This window comes from Hyalella azteca, unplaced genomic scaffold (assembly GCF_000764305.2).
Source record: "Hyalella azteca isolate HAZT.00-mixed unplaced genomic scaffold, Hazt_2.0.2 contig868, whole genome shotgun sequence".
NCBI lineage: Eukaryota > Metazoa > Arthropoda > Malacostraca > Amphipoda > Hyalellidae > Hyalella > Hyalella azteca.
The window spans coordinates 56,912-76,776 of NW_025931203.1; the positions used below are offsets into that span (position 1 = coordinate 56,912).

The 19,865-nt window shown below is 38.0% G+C and overlaps 2 protein-coding genes across 3 annotated transcripts; both read left to right on the forward strand.

Moving 5' to 3' along the window:
• Positions 1-514: 514 nt before the first annotated feature.
• LOC108667649 (protein AATF) lies at positions 515-10,938 on the forward strand. The gene is made up of 10 exons (XM_018154689.2): positions 515-518; positions 1,670-1,784; positions 2,215-2,523; positions 5,159-5,535; positions 5,920-6,113; positions 6,807-6,889; positions 7,212-7,433; positions 7,858-8,071; positions 8,498-8,746; positions 10,017-10,938. Exons 1-10 carry the CDS (start codon positions 515-517, stop codon positions 10,203-10,205), a joined length of 1,956 nt encoding a protein of 651 aa, XP_018010178.1. The 3' UTR covers positions 10,206-10,938.
• A 298-nt stretch (positions 10,939-11,236) lies between these two features.
• LOC108667651 lies at positions 11,237-19,858 on the forward strand. Of its 2 annotated transcripts, XM_047880962.1 has the most exons (5): positions 11,237-11,957; positions 12,289-12,401; positions 15,641-15,706; positions 16,211-16,324; positions 19,446-19,858. In XM_047880962.1, the coding sequence occupies exons 1-4, from the start codon at positions 11,813-11,815 to the stop codon at positions 16,226-16,228; spliced, it is 342 nt and encodes a 113-aa protein (XP_047736918.1). In that variant the 5' UTR covers positions 11,237-11,812; the 3' UTR covers positions 16,229-16,324; positions 19,446-19,858. The 2 variants fall into 2 exon arrangements, with proteins under 2 accessions (XP_047736918.1, XP_018010181.1); XM_018154692.2 differs by lacking the exons at positions 15,641-15,706; positions 16,211-16,324; positions 19,446-19,858 and having other exon boundaries at positions 12,289-12,774.
• Positions 19,859-19,865: the final 7 nt, after the last annotated feature.

Consider the following 19,865-nt stretch of genomic DNA (forward strand, 5'->3'; position numbering starts at 1 on the left):
CATCAGAGTCAACTTTCATTTAAATGCTCTTATTCTGATTTTTATGCATAGTAGGTGGTGCAGTTACAAATGGAACGATGTTCAAATAATTAGTGATTGACTAAGGGTCAAATGTCAATCACTAACCTAATTAAGGGCATGATAAGGAAGCCTCAAACACAAACAGGAAGCTGTGGTGGGTCTCTTTCTGAGTCAATTTCAAGTGACCATATATGGTAACTTGCCTGTGAAAGGTTTAAATTAAAACCTAAATTCAAATTGATATTAAACCTACAGTTCAGATAATACATACTAACATGAAATTGTTACAAAAAACCTCTGTGAAATTTATTTCTCTATAAATGGTGTGACATAAATTGCTAAATAAGAAGCTAGAAATTAAACAAAATTGCAGGATAAACTTTGATATTAAAGAGGTATCTGGTGGTCACTTTTTGATTTCATGTCATTGTGATAGGTCTTGCATGACTGTAGATCAAATTTGGGGACCAAGTAATATTTTGGTTACTGTAAAATGGGTGGGTACCTAATACTACCTATGTTTTAGTACTCTAATCAATGTGAGATTTTTTAGAGGCTTGCATTATTCATAGACAGGATGACTGAATTTGTTCAAAAAAGCTTAATAGATGTATTTTAGTTAGCCTCTATCCAGTATTATTGCATTCAGAAATTCAAACATGGGATCTTTTTGAAGCAGTCCAAGTTTTTTAAAACTGTTTTTTCATGTAAAAAAACCCAACCTGGGTGGGTAGGTGGGCAGCTACCCAGACAGGTACCCAGTGCAACCCTGCTATGTCATGCATGATCAAATCTTGCTTATTTAGAATTGCTGGTACTGTGTACTGGACAAAAATTGGAAACTTCTTGAAAATTCTCACTTCTATTCTTTCAACACTGATAAAATTTTAGCAGTCCCAAACTGTTATTAAATTTCAGTTCAGGAATGTCTCTTTTATAGATGTCATACCATTAGCCATACCTATTGGCTACAGCCAGTCTAAAAGCGTTGATGCCAATGCAGGCTGGCGCTTCAAGCAGAGCAGTGCTGTGCTGGGTGTATGATATCAGCACTAGATGCCTAACCGCGCAGTGCATGGCTAGTCAATGTTGTCCAAAATGGATCACCATTATCAGGATTACATTGAATGATTTTTAGAATTAGCTTGAACTTGGCTTCTTTTGCCTAAACAAGGCATTTCTGTATCGGCTTTCGTTCAGTGCATGAGGCAGAAGATGCTTAGCAAAAAAAATCAAAGGAAAGCATTGCAGGCATTTGCTACAATACAACACATGCATGGCAATGCTATGCTGTGTAAACTGGTGGCTCTGGTCTGGCCATAGCCTTAGGGATAACGCTATTGGGATGAAACCCTGGTGGCAAAATTGGTAGCTTACTTGTGACTTGCATGTCTGCCATCTAATAGAAATTCAGCTTGGTACATTTGACTACCTGGACAATCTCAACCATGTACTAAATTAGAGCTAAAGACCAATATTTTGTATTCAAATATTTCCACTTTACCTTTGCTCATATTGATGGCTGAATCATAATTGAGTAATGGCCTCAGAACTTGAATTTCTCCCTCTTCATTACTTTAATATTTTGTTAGTTGAAAAATTAAAACAAATTAAAACTATTTTCTTTATTTCCTGATGTTTTTTGCAGGTAGCAAGATTGTTGAATCTCTAAAAGGCTCTGAAGGAGTTGCTGGAGCTGGTGTTCGAGGAGTCAGCTCACTGAGGGCTCGCAATGCTAGACGTCTGGCTGATGATGACCAAAAGTAATGTATTAATTTCAATTTAAAATTCATATTTGTTATATGTTTGTTCTACAGTTGTCACCATTATATCTAATATTCTGGGCAAGATGATTAACTTTTTGATACTTGTTATTGTCTAATCACTTGTATAGTTCTATGAAGTCTCCATGTTTATTAATTTACAATCAATTCAAAATCAAATGGAAATTTTTGTGTATGCTGTTGGTCAAAAGGTGTATTTGCTAGGTACCTTTTTGTCTAGTGCTTACTGTTTCATGTGGTTCTTGATTTCAAAAGTTTGCACCTTCAAAGTTAGTCAAAAAAGTAACCAGGAGAAAATACTTTCACTTTTCATTTTTTAATTATTTGTGAGCCATCCGGGTTCTTGCAAGACTTGAATCTACAGGAAATATTTATTCTTGTAAACAATTTGCTTGTTTTTCACCTGCAGTTATCAAGACAAAAAAGTCCGGCGAGCAGACCTGGAGGAAGGCAGCCATGGTGATGATGGGTATGACCCAAGTCTTGCTAAATATTTTTTGCTGGAAGATTCTGAAGATGATCTCGATGCTGAACAAAATGAATCCATTAGCAAGAAATGTACATCTAAAAAGAAATCAAGCAGTACTTCAAAGTCTAAAAAACTCAGGACTGCAAATAAGGTTTCTGATGGAAGCTCCAATGAAGATGAAGATGAATTTGATGAATCATCTGAAGAGGGCTTTGAGGGCAATGAGGTTGAGGAATCCACCAGCTTCACGTGAGTTTTATGCCTGAACTCTTTCTTGTGTTTGAAACTGTCTAATACATTTCCCAGAATTTTTTTGTTGTTCCTAAGATACCCAGTAAGAAGATATCACTCCCTACAAGTGCAAGTATGTGAACTTAGAAACTGTGCACAAAATGTCCTTTTTTGCCAGCAACCATGTATCAGTCTAATATGCTGTAACCGGGCGCACTAGTGGGTGGAACAAACTCGTTGTTCACTTAGTGAAAATTACTCCTATAGTGCTTGTCACAGAAAACAGGAATTAATGAATTACTTAGGGATTTGCTTTTATTTGAGTATTTATTTTCATTTATTAAAAGAAAAGCCAATATGTTAAAAATTGTATACAACAAGAACAACTTGCCAAACTCATAATTAGAATTTAATCACTAAACAAGCAAATTTAGGACTATGGAACTATGAAATATGAAACTATAGAATATGAAACAATGGGTGGAGTGATACACACAGCAACTGAAACAAACAAATGAACATAAATATACATGCAATAAGAGACATAATAATCTATTTGCTGTGTGAGGGAATTTAGTGAAGTTAATTTGACTTTAAACATGAACAACAAAAAAGGAGTGAATTAAGGAATATATTATAGAGTTAAAACAGTCAAGGGCAAATGCAAGTGCAGATCTTCAAGTGCAAAAATGATTTAAGAAAACAATTAAAGTAATTATTGCAACACAAGCATCACACCAAAAATTAATCAAGCTCACAGAAATGAAAAGAACCATTATAACAATAAATGACAACAGAATGAATAAGAACCAAAATGCATTAAAACAATCAGCCTAAAATACAGTGGAAGGAAATAAATATTCGTACACTTGAAAAATCGTATTTTAATGTATGTAAGTACACAAACTTAACAGGAAAAGTGATTTAAATTACTGTATGTATAGAGACGCATACCGGTAGTATTCAAAAATACTATCAAAAGAAATTAAATCTCAATGCAACAAAAAACAATGCAACATGTTCACTTTTCGGGTGAAAAAAGTATTCGTACAAAACAATAAATCCGCATTATTTTAATTTAATACTAATTTAATAATTTAATTTAATTTTTAATTGACCAATGATTTGCAGATGCTGACTGGTATTTTATACCATTCTTCTTGGCACACCACCTTAAGATTCTCAATGTTTGTTGGGGACCTTTTCTTAATTTGAATCTCCAAATACCGCCACAAATTTTCAATCGGATTTAAGTCTGGTGATTGGCTTGGCCATTCCATAACGTGTACATTTCTATCAGTAAACCATTTCTTTGTGGATCTTGCAGTATGCTTAGGATCGTTATCCTGCTGGAAAATCCTATCACCAGGTAGCTCTAGTTTCTCAACAGAAGTCGTCAAATTATTTTCCAGGATGCTCTGGTTGTTTGCAGCATTCATCCTACCATCTATAAGTGATATGCCAACACCTTTTGCGGAGAAACAGCCCCAGATCATGATGTTGCCACCACCAAGCTTTACAGTAGGCACAGTGTTCTTTGGAAGGTAGGCTTCACCGTCTTTCCACCACACATGGTGACGATAATTTCGACCGAAAAGCAATGTTTCTAGTACATTCTGGAATGTTCTGGTGTGAAATATTAGTCAAAAGTTGTTTTGTACGAATACTTTTTTGACCCAAAGAAGTTAACATGTTGCATTAATTTTTTTTGCATTGAGATTTAATTCCTATTGATGCTATTTTTGAATACAATGCACCTCTATACATAATATAAATCACTTCTCCTGTTCAGTTTGTGTACTTACATACATTAAAATACGATTTTTCAAGTGTACGAATATTTATTTCCCCCCACTGTATGTACATTAAACATAATTGATAGTTAAATAATTGATAATTAAAGTGCAGACTAAACAGCCAACTCACCAACTGGTGATGGCAGTGCGAGTTTCAGGATTTCTGCCAACTCAAGACATTGAGACAAGTTTATTTGGCATGCATTAAATAAGAGTTTATGAGGTCATTCAATACCTGAAAAGAGACAGAAAAACATAGGGCAACATTAGACACAAATGCATGAAATATTATTAGCATAACAAGATAAGCATGAAAGACGATAAATAATAACAATGTTTGTAATAAATTCAAACAATAAATAAATGAAATAGAAAATACAATATAATTGTGAGCTGAAACACATGAGCTTGGTCTGCCCTAAGATTACCCCCAGTAACAATGCCATTTGTCATGGTGCTACTAAACATGCATTTGAATTCTAAAATAAGCATTTGAAAAGGCTAAATGTATTAATGAAAATTGGCAAACTTTTAAAAAAATATCATTGCTCTGATAAAGCTGCAGTATATTATGGCTAGATGAGTTTCTTTAAAACTTACATGTAGAATTCAACAAACTTTCAACTGTTTGACCATGGCTGCCATTTATTCTAAATTTGTCTAGGCAATCTGTAATACTACATACGTACGTATATCTTAGAATCAGTTATATTTTCTATTGCTGTGGTAGTAGTGTGAACTTTTCCATTGCCTTCCACTTGTGAGTAAAATCAGCCTCCTAATTTCATATGCATCATATGTGACCTGTGCCATTTTTCTCTTAATTCACATAAAGCTTGGTATAATTTTATCTGCAGTTTCACTGATGGTGACCACAGTCAGTATGCAGATGACCCAGATGATGATGAGGAACTTGACTCTTCTAATGGTGAAGACGAGAATACTGATGATGATGATGAAGATGATGAAAGCATGGCAATAAATGGTTCTGATGTTTCATGCTCTGATGACAGTGAAGCAATGGCTGAAGCTGCAAGACTTAAGTCTAGAAAAAAGAAATTACTCAAGAGAAGAAATAAAAGTTCAGAAATTGATAATAACAGTGAAGATGAAAGTGAACCAGATAGTGACAGTGGCGTAGTGGATGATGAAGAAGAAGAAGACATAACTGCTGTGAAGGCTGAAAATGTATCGGAAGAACAGAGAAAAGCCAGTGCTGTTTCTAAACAATTTGGTAAGCTCTTTATTCTGTATTTTTATTGCTGTTATATCTATAGTACCTATGCCAGCATTCCAGGGTTTGAAATACCTACTTTATCAATAATGGATATTTTATGCTGTTCTATTTTTTGATTATACAAAGCAATATATTGTTTGTAACATATTGTTTTGTTTTGATTATAATAACAATATATGTGTTTGTAAACTAACTTCATAATATGAAATTACTTTGCCATGAAATCATGTGCACACATAAGCAGTTTGCTGCTCAAAGCTGCAGTAAGTGTAATGACCTCCAAATTTGAACAGGTCACTTCAGAGTGTTTGACTCCAAACTATACATAAACTCTTTGAAATGTTTGAGAGTGAGAAATTAAATATTTTTTATCTTCAACAGATTTATATGACAAGCTTTTTGAGAGCCGCATCCTGATGCAGAAGGTGGTGAGCAGCAGCCACCAGCTGCCGCAGCCTGACGTGTACGCTTCTTTTAACTCCATCACTGGCTACGAGGGAGAGCGATATCATAAGAACCTGCGTGCCGCTATAGAAGCTTCCCAGAAGCTTATGGACAGTCTGCTCAGACTTCAAGTAGGTTACCAGAAACATGAATAAACTTTGAGATATTAACTTGTGTAATAAGATTTCGAGATACATGCAGGATGCTGGACAATATTAACTTTTTTTGTAATAGAAATTAATGCTGTTTTTAGTTCCAGTGAATAAACTATGAAATATTAACATGTGTACCTAATAAGATTTCGAGATACTTGCAAGATGTTGGACAAGATTGACTTATTTCTGTAAAGGAAACCAATGCTGTTTTTAGTTCCAATGCAAAGTTGATAAGTTTGAGAGCTAAAAAATGTCATGGAAGGCAGATTTTCGAAAGTTCATAAATTGACTATGTACCATCCTTTAATATATGGATCTGGCAGCAATTTATGAAAAGCTCCCATTCCTGTGCTATCTCTAAAATTCTACACAGTGATATTTGTCGGTAAATGGATATTTGTTGTAATTTCTGTTACCAAGCAGACATTACTTGTAATTCCAATACTAGGCAGATATCTGTTGTAATCTCTGTTGGCACGCAGATATCTGTTGTAATCTCTGTTGGCACGCAGATGCCGTATCTGTTGTAATCTTTGTTGACATGCAGATATCTGTTGTAATCTCTGTTGGCACGCAGATATCCACTGTAATCTCTGTTTTCACGCAGATATCACTAGTAATCTCTATTGGTAAATGATATCTACTGTATATGTGTTTGGTATTCTCCAGGAGTCGCTACTGCTCGCCACGCCCGACACCAGCACGGTTCTCACTGATGGCTCCACAACCGCGCCCGCGTCCAAAGCTCTGGAGTGCGTGTCTTGTGCTCGCATTTAATGCTCCTTGCCGTGGCTTTATATTACAGAATTAATTTATATTACTGAGAAATAGTGAAAAAATTGAGGATTATCAGTCTCGTTGATTTTTTTGTGTTTGAATAACCTACAGCACAATCATTATAAATGATTTTGAATGAGATTTTAATTTTTTAGTCAAAATCCAACCTGTTTTTAGTCGCGGACAATTGAAGGAATCGATTGGCATTTGCTACTTTAGTGTCTCTGATTTTATTTACTTGCATTATTTTATAATTCTATATATTTTTGTATGTTTAAATTCTAATTTGACTTGCAGTGACGACGAAGAAATAACCAGCAGTGAAGATGAAGATAAAGATAAACAAGATAAGAAGAAGACCTGCGATGGCCCCAGCGTCACCAAGAGCACAATTGCTAGCAAAAGCCTGCTTGGTGAGAAGAGGAAGCGAGCTGACAAGGATATTTTAGAGGACGTTGAGGCTACTCTAGCCAAGCGCCACTGCAACTTGAGACCATACAGGAACAGAGTTGTTGCCTAGTAAGTCATAAGATTTTTATGATATATTGATATACTTTCTGAGATTATTTACACTCACCACTCGAATTCTAGGTGCACAGAGAGGATATTGCTGTATACCGACTGATGATCATATTATGTAGTACTTCTTCAGGCATATTACATCTTAACCATTGTAATTGTCAGTAAAATAAAGATTGTATTAACTTATTACACTGCTTAGTGCCCGTCTGTAACTTCATACTTGATGAATTTTTTTCATCATCCATCTTGGAAGACTGCGTAATTCTGCAGTTGCTCAAAAAATCTTTTTTTTTTTGCCCAATTCTCAACACCTTATAATCATTCTTGAGAGGCCCAACTACATTATTTCTGTGTTTGCCCAATTCCCAACATCTTACAATCATTCTTGAGATGCCCAACTACAATATTTCTGATTTGACAGTTGGGACGAGCGCACTAAGCTGCTGCAGGCGCACGGCAAGAGCAGCTCTCGTAAGGGAGGGAGTTTCGAAGCGTTTGAGGAGAACTTCAGCGTGATGGTGACGCGGCTTCTCAACGACAGAGACAAAGTGCTTAAACGCACGCAGCTGCGCAGTGCGAACCGCGGCAACTACGCTACACCTTTGGGGGGCGTCGAGCGCAAGCCTAGGGTCGAGGTGGGTGATGAGTGGGCTAGGAGAAGGTCCGTGATGAGAGGGCTAGGGTGGAGGTGTGTGATGAGTGGGCTGGAGTGGAGGTGGGCGCTGAGTGGTATACACATGAAAGGTGTCCACTGCCTAGATTATGATGAATTATTGTAGAGTGCTGCATTGCCAGCATGAGCGTGTCGTGAAAGTCCTGTCCTATGACTAAGAAATAGAATTAGCGTGTACAATTGTTCTTTGTCTTATGCGTCTTATTAATAATTACACCTCTGTTACTCGCGCGAATGACATCCATCATAGCAATGACAGAATAATACACATAGATACAAACATTACGACTGGGTAAATTAACGAACGACTTGACATGACCTCAAATTGTGCCTCCTCATTGTTATATAATTTTTATAATTTTATTCTAATTTTTTCTATATTGTGCAGATGGACCCCGAGCTGGACATCCCTAAAGTGGAGGAGAGCGGCGTGTTGTTCCAGCGCTACGACCCCGAGATCTACGACGACACGGACTTCTATTCCTTCGCCCTCGAGCAGGTCATCAAGATGAAGATGTTGCGTGGCACTTCATCCCTCACCACGGCTCAGTTCCTCGACTTCACCGATAAACTTCGCAAGAAGAACAAGAAAATCGTTGATACCAAGCGGTCCAAGGGCAGGAAACTCAAGTATGACGTGAGTGCAAGCGGGGCCCGGGGGTAAATATTTAATAAGTTCAGTATATGAACAACGTTAGAGATTTTCTTTGTAAATTTTGATGTGAATGGAAAATTTAAGGCTTATTTGCACAGCATCCATGCAAATATTTACGTGTTGCGAGGTGAAACTAGACTCTAGAGTGATGGTGCTGTGATACAGCCAATATCCTGTACAGAATATTCCTGAATCTTTCAGTTGACCATTTTCTCATGGTAGGTCTTTTGATCAGCATCATACCCAGTGTTTTATATCTACAGTTCTCTTGCAAATACTTATTTAATAGAATTGTCGTGCAAAGTTTTGTAAGGGAATCATTAGGGCTCCATAGCTTAGACTTCAGATGCAGTCTATCTGATATGCCATTGGGTTTTTGTGTTTAGCGGGGTTTCTTATATGGGTATCTTTCTTTCTTTATATGTTTTTTTTATCTTAAATGGGTTTCATTAAAGAAAGCCATATCAAGGAACACTTAATTAACACGATCCTATAGAACGTAAAAGTTTTAATTTAGTAAAATTGTGTCAGTGTTGAAGAATAGGGTAAGCTGGGCCTATTATTCGCACCGATTCTATTAGAGTTCTTGCTTTGTTTTTTGGAGATCTAAAAAGTTATAGGCACTTCTAGTCAAAACAAATAGTTCTGCATTGCTATGATTGCTTTATCTAGGCTGTTTTTGTTTATTCTCGGAGCGTTAACGATGCCTGCAGGGAGTGTAGGTTTATATAAATGTTTTATTTCAACAACTTAAGCACTATATCCGTAGTCTGAAGAATAAGAGGACTCTAAGTAAAAGTTTGGATCATATTAAACGTGCAACAACTCATCATAGTAATAATTCAAGCTCAAGAGATAAGTTTAAAGCTAAGATATGACATCAAATACAACAGCCAACGTAAACTGATGCAGCGAGCAGCACGAGAATAGCACTTGATATTTGAAGCCCAGCATTAATGACACTTGAGGTTATTAAAGCGAGTCATTATTCAGGTCATCATTATTGTTTCATTGCCGAGCAGTAATGACATTTTAGGTCATTAAGACGAGTTATTATTCAGGTCATAATTATTGTTTCATTACCAAGCATTAACGACACCAGGTAATTAAAGCCGGTCATTAGTCAGGTCATCATTATTGTCTCATTACCGAACGGTAATGACATTTCAGGGCATTAACGTGAATCTTCATTAAGGTTATTATTACTATTTGAGGTAATGAAAACATTGAACTGTGGTGTTGTGTTGTGCAGGTTCACAGCGCCCTGCTGCAGTTCCTGGCCCCACGCGGCGCCCCAGAGATGGAGGACGACGCTATCGACATCGTTGTTGCTTCTCTCTTTGGGGGGCAGAAAAATAACGCTGCCTTTGGGGGGCAGAAAAATAACGCTGCTAAACCACAGCCCAGCAGCGCTGCGAGTAATACACGTGAACGCGATTAGTGTGGCTTTTGTTACCCAAATGTGTTAGGTTTGGGCCCGAGGGCCGTTGCGTTAATATGCAGTTTTCAGCTTACTTGTCCCGAGGATATTAATCAAAATCGCAATGCTTGCTCCTCAGTAGACAATTTCCAAGCAGTTCCTTCACATATCGTTCTATTTTAGCTACGCTGCTCGTTTCTTCATTCCAGAATCATTGTGGGACTATATATTATATTAAAACCATCACAATGTGTAGAATCAATTCCTGCGCAGTATATAGATTATAGAACCATTACATTAAAAGCGTTATATTATCTAGAATAAATGTATCTGCAGTGTATAGAACCGTTATATATTTTATTACGTCAGCCGCAGGGGTAAGATCTTGGCAATGCAGTCAATGCCTCCTTCAGAACCGCTTTGTCTCAACGCCTCAAGTGAAGTTAACTTCAATACAAAAAAATTTTACTCCAAGTTTACTCAATTGGGCTGGCCTCCATGGACGCGCGGTTTATTTCATTGGCATTATTTATGTTCTTGTGGAGCAAGCCTTATTTTGAATTACCTGTAGTATAAGACATCATTTTGAATGCTTGTCATGGCATCAGAAGGAAGGGAAGTCTTTTTTATTTTGTATTGTACGCGATTGTGTTGAAGGTATTGGCAACGCTGCCTGATCTTACATGGGTGATCACAAGCCCTCGGTCCCTAGTGAGTGCTTTACGCACGGCAATTTTCTCTGTGTTTACTTTGAATTTAAAAGCAAATAAAATAGCCGATATTTATAATACGTTTTCTTTTATAAAGAAATGGTGAATATATTGTGGCGATTTACTTTGCTTTTAAAATATTAGTAATATGCGATGCAAGCAGTCGAGTGATCATTATATTTTTCAGTGTTTTTAGCGCATTTTTTCATTTATGGATAAAAAGGCGCTATTGTGCTCGTCTGTCCGTCCGTCTGTCTGTCCGTCCGTCTGTCCGTAACTTCACGTTTTCGTCCACGAGAAAATACGCTCTCTGTCACTCACAGCAGTGAGTACAGAGTTATTTTTTTAAACTTGCTTTAGGTGAGCAATAAAACAGCTTCCTTTAACTCCTAGGTTCATCTAGGAAATGACGGCCGTTCTTGGTACTTTCTTATTCATGTCCGTTATTCTTTTACCTGATTTCTAGACTTTGTTGTTTTTTCCGTTTTAATGTTGCGTTCATTGAGATTTTAGGACGCAGAATACCTTGACTCGCAACATGCTAGATGCGATGCATACACTCTCTACGTTCTTTCCAGTCTTGAAGGCATTCAATTCGATTGTTATAATAGTAACTTTATCCTGATCAATGAAAAATCCTGATGTGAAACTTACTTGAACATTACGATTGGGTGTCGAGTAGAGCTGCGCTGTGCAGCCGGGTTGACTGGCTGTGCCCATGCGTATCTCAATGAGCCGTTACTGGAACGGCGCCTTTATAATGCGTCATTTTCCAGTATTTATTAAATAGTCTATTCCTTTTATTATATTTTTTGTTATTCTTTATCTACGGTTTCCTAGTTCGAATGAATTTGTTAGGTCTCCACACGCTGTTTTATTCATCGCAAATACATTCACAATCCCATCGAAAAAAGGATCATGCATGAGGAAGTTGTTAACCCGCAAATGGAGTCCGTAGACCCTAATGATGCTGAGGATGTTGCCCAGGATGGCGGACTGTATCCTTATTGTTGCGACTGCTCCGTCCTCGAGCCCGCAGGCAGCGGCGTAAACGACTTCTGCCGTGAGTATTGCCGAATACCTCGGCGATAAATCCTTGTATATCATAGCATGAAATGTAATAAATTGTATGTGTATTAGCTTATAAGTTTAGTAGCAATTGCCTTGTGGATGCAAGTGTTGATCCGATTTTTACGTTTGTAGCTTGTTCAATCCGTCTTTTTTCATGCGTTCATTTTGGAATGTACTCGCTATTGTTTCTGGCAATCGGTCCCAGGATAGAAACACCTTGGGGATTCTTCGTTAATGTTATAAACACGAAAAACAGTCTAATGTCACAAAAACAACCAAGTTAAAACGTTTTTTTTTACCAAATTCAACATTGATGTTGTCAGGTAATTGTCTGCTGAAGGAGATGTCCTCGGTGATGCAGCCTCCAGGCCTCGCCAGCGTCGTCGTGGAGGAGCAAAGCGTCACCACTGGTTGCGACTCGGAGCGATATACACTTGTAAAGTGGAGCTACTTCTTGTTATATACTATAATATTTTTCCTTTACCCAGTCTTGCTCACAGTTGTTTCCATTCCAGCCTTTTTACTCATTGAATTCTCAGCTGCTTTATTATTGGCTATATTTTTTTACTATGTTGGCTCTGATCCCATCGAAAATATTTTCTTACAGCGTAAGCCATCTGAGATAACTGGCGACTAATTTTTAGGGATTTTTTAAAGGTGTTTAATATTAATTGTGCACAACTTCGCCGATTAAAAATATTTGGCTGCTAGTCGACGTCTTGCTTAAGGTGTTGCTTCCTCTACTTACTTTTGGATGGCAGGGGCCATATTTTCAAAACTGGCTAAGTGAACGTAAGTACTTACGCTCTATTTTCTTGTCTATGATTGGTGGATTTTGCTTAAAAGACCGTCAATGATTGGCTGATGAACTTACGATCTCTTAACTTTTTTGAAAGTATAGGCCCTAATCTGTGGCGCCACCGTCTCGTCCATTGGACTCTACAGGATTATCTTTATGATCTGCGAACAATTGTTTAGGGACTAGTTGAAATGGCAAGATAATGAGAACTGCGCTGTGGTATTCATTTGTACGTTGCTTTGCTGTTTGTATTACTGCTGTGTGAGATAACTTCACGAAGTACATACACTGCCGTACAGAAAATTAAATTTAATTAATTATAATAAATTAATTATATCGCTAGCCACCACGTAGAGGCGTATTTTTAGAATTGCTTTTCTTGTGAAGCCTTACAACCGCCAACTGTTTTATACTTTTGATTCAGCGTCTGAACCTATAGGAATGATTTTTGAACCGGAATATTAACTTACAAGAATGATTTTACCATCTCCCGATGGACCTACTCGCGTATACCATTTTATATTAAAAATGTTTTACTCCATACACTGCAGATTAGGCCGACATAATAAATAATTCCTCTCGCCCTAGTGACCTAAGCCAGTTCCGTAGAACTCTTTCCATTGAAGGAATATCACCTAATCGGAGTTAATTTCTCGGCAGGCCTCTTTTTCAATTTTACTTTCAATTTAAGTTTCAATTTAATAATTTAGGTTAGTTAGCTAGTTGTTTATGACACTATTTTTAATCGTTAAGTCAACGTTGTTTTTCTCTGCCCACCACATGCTTTGTTTGCTGTTTGCTTTCAATGAACTGTTGCTCCTCGTTTCATTGCACTCTTTTAACACGGTAATGTTGAACTTTTGTTTGGAGATTAACATCTCGGGTACTAAACTTAATGCTTCAATTGTAGTGGCAAATTTTAACACTGAGTTTTAGTTTTAGTTACGGTACTAGTATTAGTAGCCGGTGTTCTTATAAATATTTATATCTGTGTGCTTCAGGTGACTGTAATGAGCGTTTTCTTTGCTTTTGCATTCGTGCTGAACTTGTGATTTAAGCTTCATTAATAAAGAGCTTCATTAATAAAGAGCTTCATTAATATCATAGAGTGTATGACCTTTAATTTGATGCTTGATTAGCAACATGATTTTTCATTCAACACTCATCCGCTTTTCATTCACAAACCTGCCCCCTATCTGCTTATGCTATCTTGTTTTGTTTTATTGTCTATGATTCAAGAAAATGTCAGGGATTTTGCTGCAATATTCAGGTATGAATAGCACTGCTGAAGGAAATGGTCTAACTAATGCTTGATGTTATCGTTTACTTTGTGTTTGAAATAACGTGCCATTCATTCATTAACTGGAATAACGGCGCATTCATTCATCAACTGGAATAACCTTGCAATCGATTCGTCGATTGGAAAAACTTTCCCATCCAATCAGTTAGTTTAACTGTCTCGTGTCTCAACGATATCATCATTTGCTCTGCTTATTTAGATCATGAAACTTTCGTTTGTCTTCAATTGTAGTCAAAGAAAACGATCACATTCTCTAGACACGACTATCACGCACTGAAAATTTACACGTCGCCCACTCCATCTTAGTGATGATCTGAAACCCAATCCTCATGTAGTTTGCGTTTAGGTTTTCATGCGCTTTATGTTGGTTAAAGTGCGAGGCGTTGGTCAGTCGGTCGAGTAGAGCTGCGCTGTACGGCCGGGTTGCCTGATACGCGGAAAAGAAAATCGCGAACAATATTCTCGAGTATCATCATTTTGCATCAACCTATACGGTGCGTGCGTTGCAGTGAATTTAAAGCAGGCGAGTAGCAATCTCACTGAGCTGTATTAAAATTATCATTCAAGATGCGGCTCTAAATTCATTTGTTCAAAGCCAAATTTTTACCTGACCCTTACTAATTTATTTAAGTTATTGCTAACCTACTAGTTTAAAATTTTAAACTTATTGCATATTATTCAGCCTTCAATGGGCACAAGACGAGTGAAGAATATTTCGTATCATTACATAACATAACATAACATAGCATAGTGATGTCGGCTCTGAAGTGTAGGCCTGATGTGGCCTGTCGCCGATTCTTTTCCATTTCGTGCCTTGTTCATAGATCTAAACTCGTGTCATTTGACCGGATCTTTTCATGACTGGCGATAGTTTGAAGAAGCTACTAGACTTCCTCCGGGTTCGATAAGGAGCTAGATTTTTGAAAGAATACTGTCAATGGGCCGGCCAGAACGGATGCTAATTCTTTGAGCAATCTGGGATGGAAGCCGTCTGGTCCACATGACTTGTTGGGATTTTGAGCTACCAGGCGCTTGAGAACCTCTTCTTCGTGTATTTCAAAACATTAAAAGTATTCAAAGTAAATTTAGTCACTGCAAGTAAGTCAGAGAAATCTGCTTGTAAATAATCTACTGTACTCTGAAGGTTCCTCACTAAGATGTGTGAATAAATACGCTGAGCGCTATGCAATATAAATGAATTCGCTATGAAGTTTAGGGAAACAGTGACGCTGGGTTCGCGTCTTGCGGAGTAAGTAAGGTGATGACGAAAGAAACTCCATGATCTTAAGTTTCCCTTGGCATTCCCTGCTAAATGAGACTCTCATCTCCTTCGTGTTAATAATTATGATAACTGTGGGAGTAAATGAGGTCAATATGAATAGATGAATAGTAAATGGTGTCAATATGAATTCTTTGTTGTCAAACGCATGTGATCGTCGTGAACGCATGCACAAAACAATACACATTCACTTCCTGCAAAACACACACTGACTGACGAAATTATCTGGCAGCTCAAGCCTACTTAATCGAATTTCCTGGAATTATGTGAATATTTAAAGTATATTTTTTTGTGCAGACGCGTTTGGTAATGCAGCTTCCGCAACCGGCTAGCGTCGTCGCGGCGGAACATAGCCCAGAGGATGTAAGGACGCGTCGTGAGATGCGTGGACACGCAACTAATGCTTGCAGCTACGAACGATTTAGTCCTGCAATGTGGTGCTTCTTGTTGCTACTTTATACAGCGATATTTCTTTACTTGGCCTGGCTGATAACTAACTTTGTCATCAGTGAATGCACTGATCGTTTATTTTTGATTATGTCGGGTGCTTCAGCTAGCGATGAATTTCTCTTATGGCTGTCTACGGCCTTTGATTATTCTTGCGGCAAAGTGCTAGGGATGTTTGAAATGTTCGCTACGGCGCCGATTGTCACTTTTAAGTTGCTCTTCGACGTCGTGTCTCGGGTGTTGCTATTCCCGCTGACTTTATTATGGCAAATCTGTATTGCCCTCATCTCGTTCTTGTTCTTCTCCGTACGCATCTACATCTTATTGGGCCTCTTATTGGCTGTCGGTGAGCCACAATTGAGTAACTATGTACTCCATTATATGGCATTTTACTGAAAATAATTTATTCCATCCCTGCAGATTAAGCCGACACAATAATTTCTCTCGCCCCCGTGTATGAAGCCAGTTCCATAGAACTCGTTCCAGTCAAGGAATCTTGCGTTCTCTTCGTTCTACAGGATATTATTTTTAATCGTAAGTCAACATTGTTTTTCTCTGTGCATCACTTTTTTGCGACTTGCATTTTATTAACGGTGGTTTTTTATTTTATTGCACTCTTTAACACGGCAACGTTCAACTTTTGCTTGCAAGTTGACATTTCGTGCACTAAACATTATGCTTCAATCGTTCTGCCTAATTTTCTGCCTGGGTTTTAGTAAGTTTATTTTTATGCAAGCTTTTTGAACTGTTTGTTTTCCAACCAACCGCTGACATTGGCTGTACTATTGCTGATGTATTTTGACTAATACAAATATGTGAGACTAGTGAACTGTCAGAAATCTTGACGAACACTAGCGTTGCTTAACCATCAGGTAGAGGATGGTAAACTGTCACAACTGATGAAGACCACAAGCGTAGTGTTCACCATCATAAGTTTCCCTAAATCCTTGGCTTAAGTAGTAAGATTGACGTACTAGGTACGTTGGTGCCCTAGATAATAAATTAGATCAAAAGACAAGTCCAGAACTTCCATGTACGGCAAGGGAAGAAAGATCACAGGACGCGTGTTAGCTGCCGCAGCATGGGCTGCATTTATGCTAATTTTGTTCTGTACCTGTAGCCAAGTTTATGGTGTTCTTACTAATATTTCTATCTGTGTGCTTCATTAATTTAAAAGCTGTATGACTTTGTTACCTTGCTTAGTAACATAATTTTTCATTCAACATTCATTCGCTTTTCATTCACTACCCTGCGTCTCGTCTGCTTATGTTTGCTTTTATCAAAGTTTTAATTGCTTTATCGTCTTTGTTTGGGAAAAAGTGTTGATATTCCTGCATTATTAAGGTAAGAATAGCATTGCAATTGGAGATGAGTGAGATTTACACTATGCAATGGGAGATTTACGCTGTGTTGGGAATAACCTTGCCATCCATTCATCGATTGGAATAGCCCTGCCCATCCATTCATCATTACATGTTTTGTAAAACACTTAGTTATTCGCTGTGATTTCGCAAACAAGATCAGTTGAACAGAAAGTCGATAAGAATTTTCTGCGTACCTTTTTCGTCGCGTTCATGAAATTCATTTCTCATCGTCCACCTAGGAGGTCTGAGACGCGTGCCTTTGTTCCTCTTTTGGTCTTTGGTCTTGTCCCATGCATGACATTTACCCCCACTTCTTCCTCCCAGAGCTCGAGGTGCCTGACTGCGGGTCTTCGTTCTTGCGTCGTGTTATCAAAATATTTCGTAGCTCTCCCAGCCAATCACTGACGGCTTTTCAAGTTATACCATCATTCACATGCGAGAAATTTACCGCTACATGTATCTGAGCAAGTTTTATTAGCGCGCTTCCACATATTAGCTTTACAACACGCAATCTTCTTTGTCTTTCGTGATTTCTTTGTCTTTTAGGCCTACACTCTGCCCCCATCCTTCGTCTCCTTGAGATGCTCACGCTGCTTGGTTCTCGTAAGCTGCAGGGCGCTGACCGTTTGATATCTCCTGCATTTGGTGATGGTGAATTTCGCTTCTATAGAATAGAATAAAATAGAAGTATCGGCGTTGAAGAAATAGGCCCATGGCCTGTTGCTGATTCTTGAATTTTTTGTGACTTGATTCACAAGGGATCCGGCCTTTGGAACCCGATCTTTCCATAACTGACGATTGATTAAGATAGCTGCTGGACTTATTGCCTGGTCCGTAATTTGCTAGGCATTTTAAGACTGAACATATGCTCCTGCATAGCTTCGTCTGGACTTATTGCCTGGTCCGTAATTTGCTAGGCATTTTAAGACTGAACATATGCTCCTGCATAGCTTCGTCTAGTCTGTTTTTGAAGATGTTCATACTCAAGGCTTCAACGATGCTATCAGGGAGGCTGACTCGAACGCTGTGGCAGTTGTAAACTATGTCAACACTATATTACTACTTGCTTATTATTACTACGAAAATCTGTTTCTTTGTAGACGTGAAGCATGCGATATTAGTTAAATATGGCGGATTTTCAGTGCTGAAGAACAACTTTTGTGGCCGTTAACGAAATGTGCGTTCTGCGGTGCTCAAGTCTACGCGTTGATGTTCATAATGACATCATTCATTTATCATTCGATACTAGTAATCGTCATGTTTTTAGTAATTAGTACAAGCATAACAAATGCGTGTAACTCATCTGCGATCATTTGCTTTGCTTATCCAGATCCCGAGTCTTTATTAGCCCTTATACAGACAAAGATGGCGACTTATAAACATATTACTTGGACGTGGCTATCAGGCACTGAAAATTTAGACGCCGCCCATCGTGATGATCTGAAACAATCCTCGTGTCGTTCGCGTTTAGTTTTTTTCACGCTTGAGTCCCGCGCTTCAGGTCGCAGTGCGACAGCGACACGTTGGTCAGTTGGTCGAGTAGAGCTGCGCTGTACGGTCGTGTTCACTGGCTGTGTCCAAGTCAATCAGAAAGTCACGAACTGTACGCTCGAGCTTCAATAATTTTGGGAAATTTGAGTTACTTCTTGGAAATACCTATAAAATTTCTTCGTACGAGCCTTACAAAACGTGGAATTTACGTGGCTATGAGTATATAACGGGTAAGTACTGTATCTAGTTTATCATCATTACCATTCATGGTGAAGCTTTAACCTCATTTTTTGCGAACCTAAACCTAAGTACGTTATTGTGAACGTGTGAAGTTAGAATGTTTTTATTCTGTCTTCAATGGGTACAAGTTGCACTGCCATAAAAAGCCAAGCTATTCGCAAGTCAACTTCATCCATCTGAGCTCGCTAACTTTATTAAACAAGACGAATTGTGGGATCTATCGGGGAGCGCACGAGCATGGATGAATGAAGTGTGGGAAAATACGTTTATTTTTTAGTACAAACTAGAGGAATGTTTGTAGAATGTTGACAGGGATATACGCGTGATTCGCCGTAAAATGGTCAAGTGCCTTCATAGCTGCACCAGCATGTATGTAAAATAAGTTTTTTAATGTTAGTTTGTGGACGGCAACGACGTCTTGAGAGAAGCTATGCATCAATTTTTTTTTTCTTAAATTTTAAAGGGATTTCCTTGTTTTCTAAATTTTATTAGTATTAAGTTACATTGTTTGTAAACTTGAACTGTAAATGAATGCACGATTATTTTTTTCTCCATTTCAGATACGAAACTCATTAACTTATTTTGTTCCTGCATTAATTCAGCCAAACTAGAAGCAACTTGATTATGTATAGGTTTCTTTAACCAAAAAATTTATCTGGTAGTGCGCCATAGCTTCACGATCTGTTAGTAATTTCTAGTACTATTAGCATTACCAATTTTCTAAAGAACGATCTTTTTGACTGGTGTGTAACTAGTATTAAAAATAACGGCTCAGTGGTTTGAAGAACGTCGCACTTGTTGAGCACTACTTAAGAATTAATTAGCACTACATAAGAACTAGTGAGCACTACTTAGGAACTAGTTAGCACTACATAAGAACTAGTTAGCACTACATAAGAACCAGTGAGCACTACATAAGAACTAGTGAGCACTACATAAGAACTAGTGAGCACTAGCTGAGCGTCACTAGAGAAGTGCTA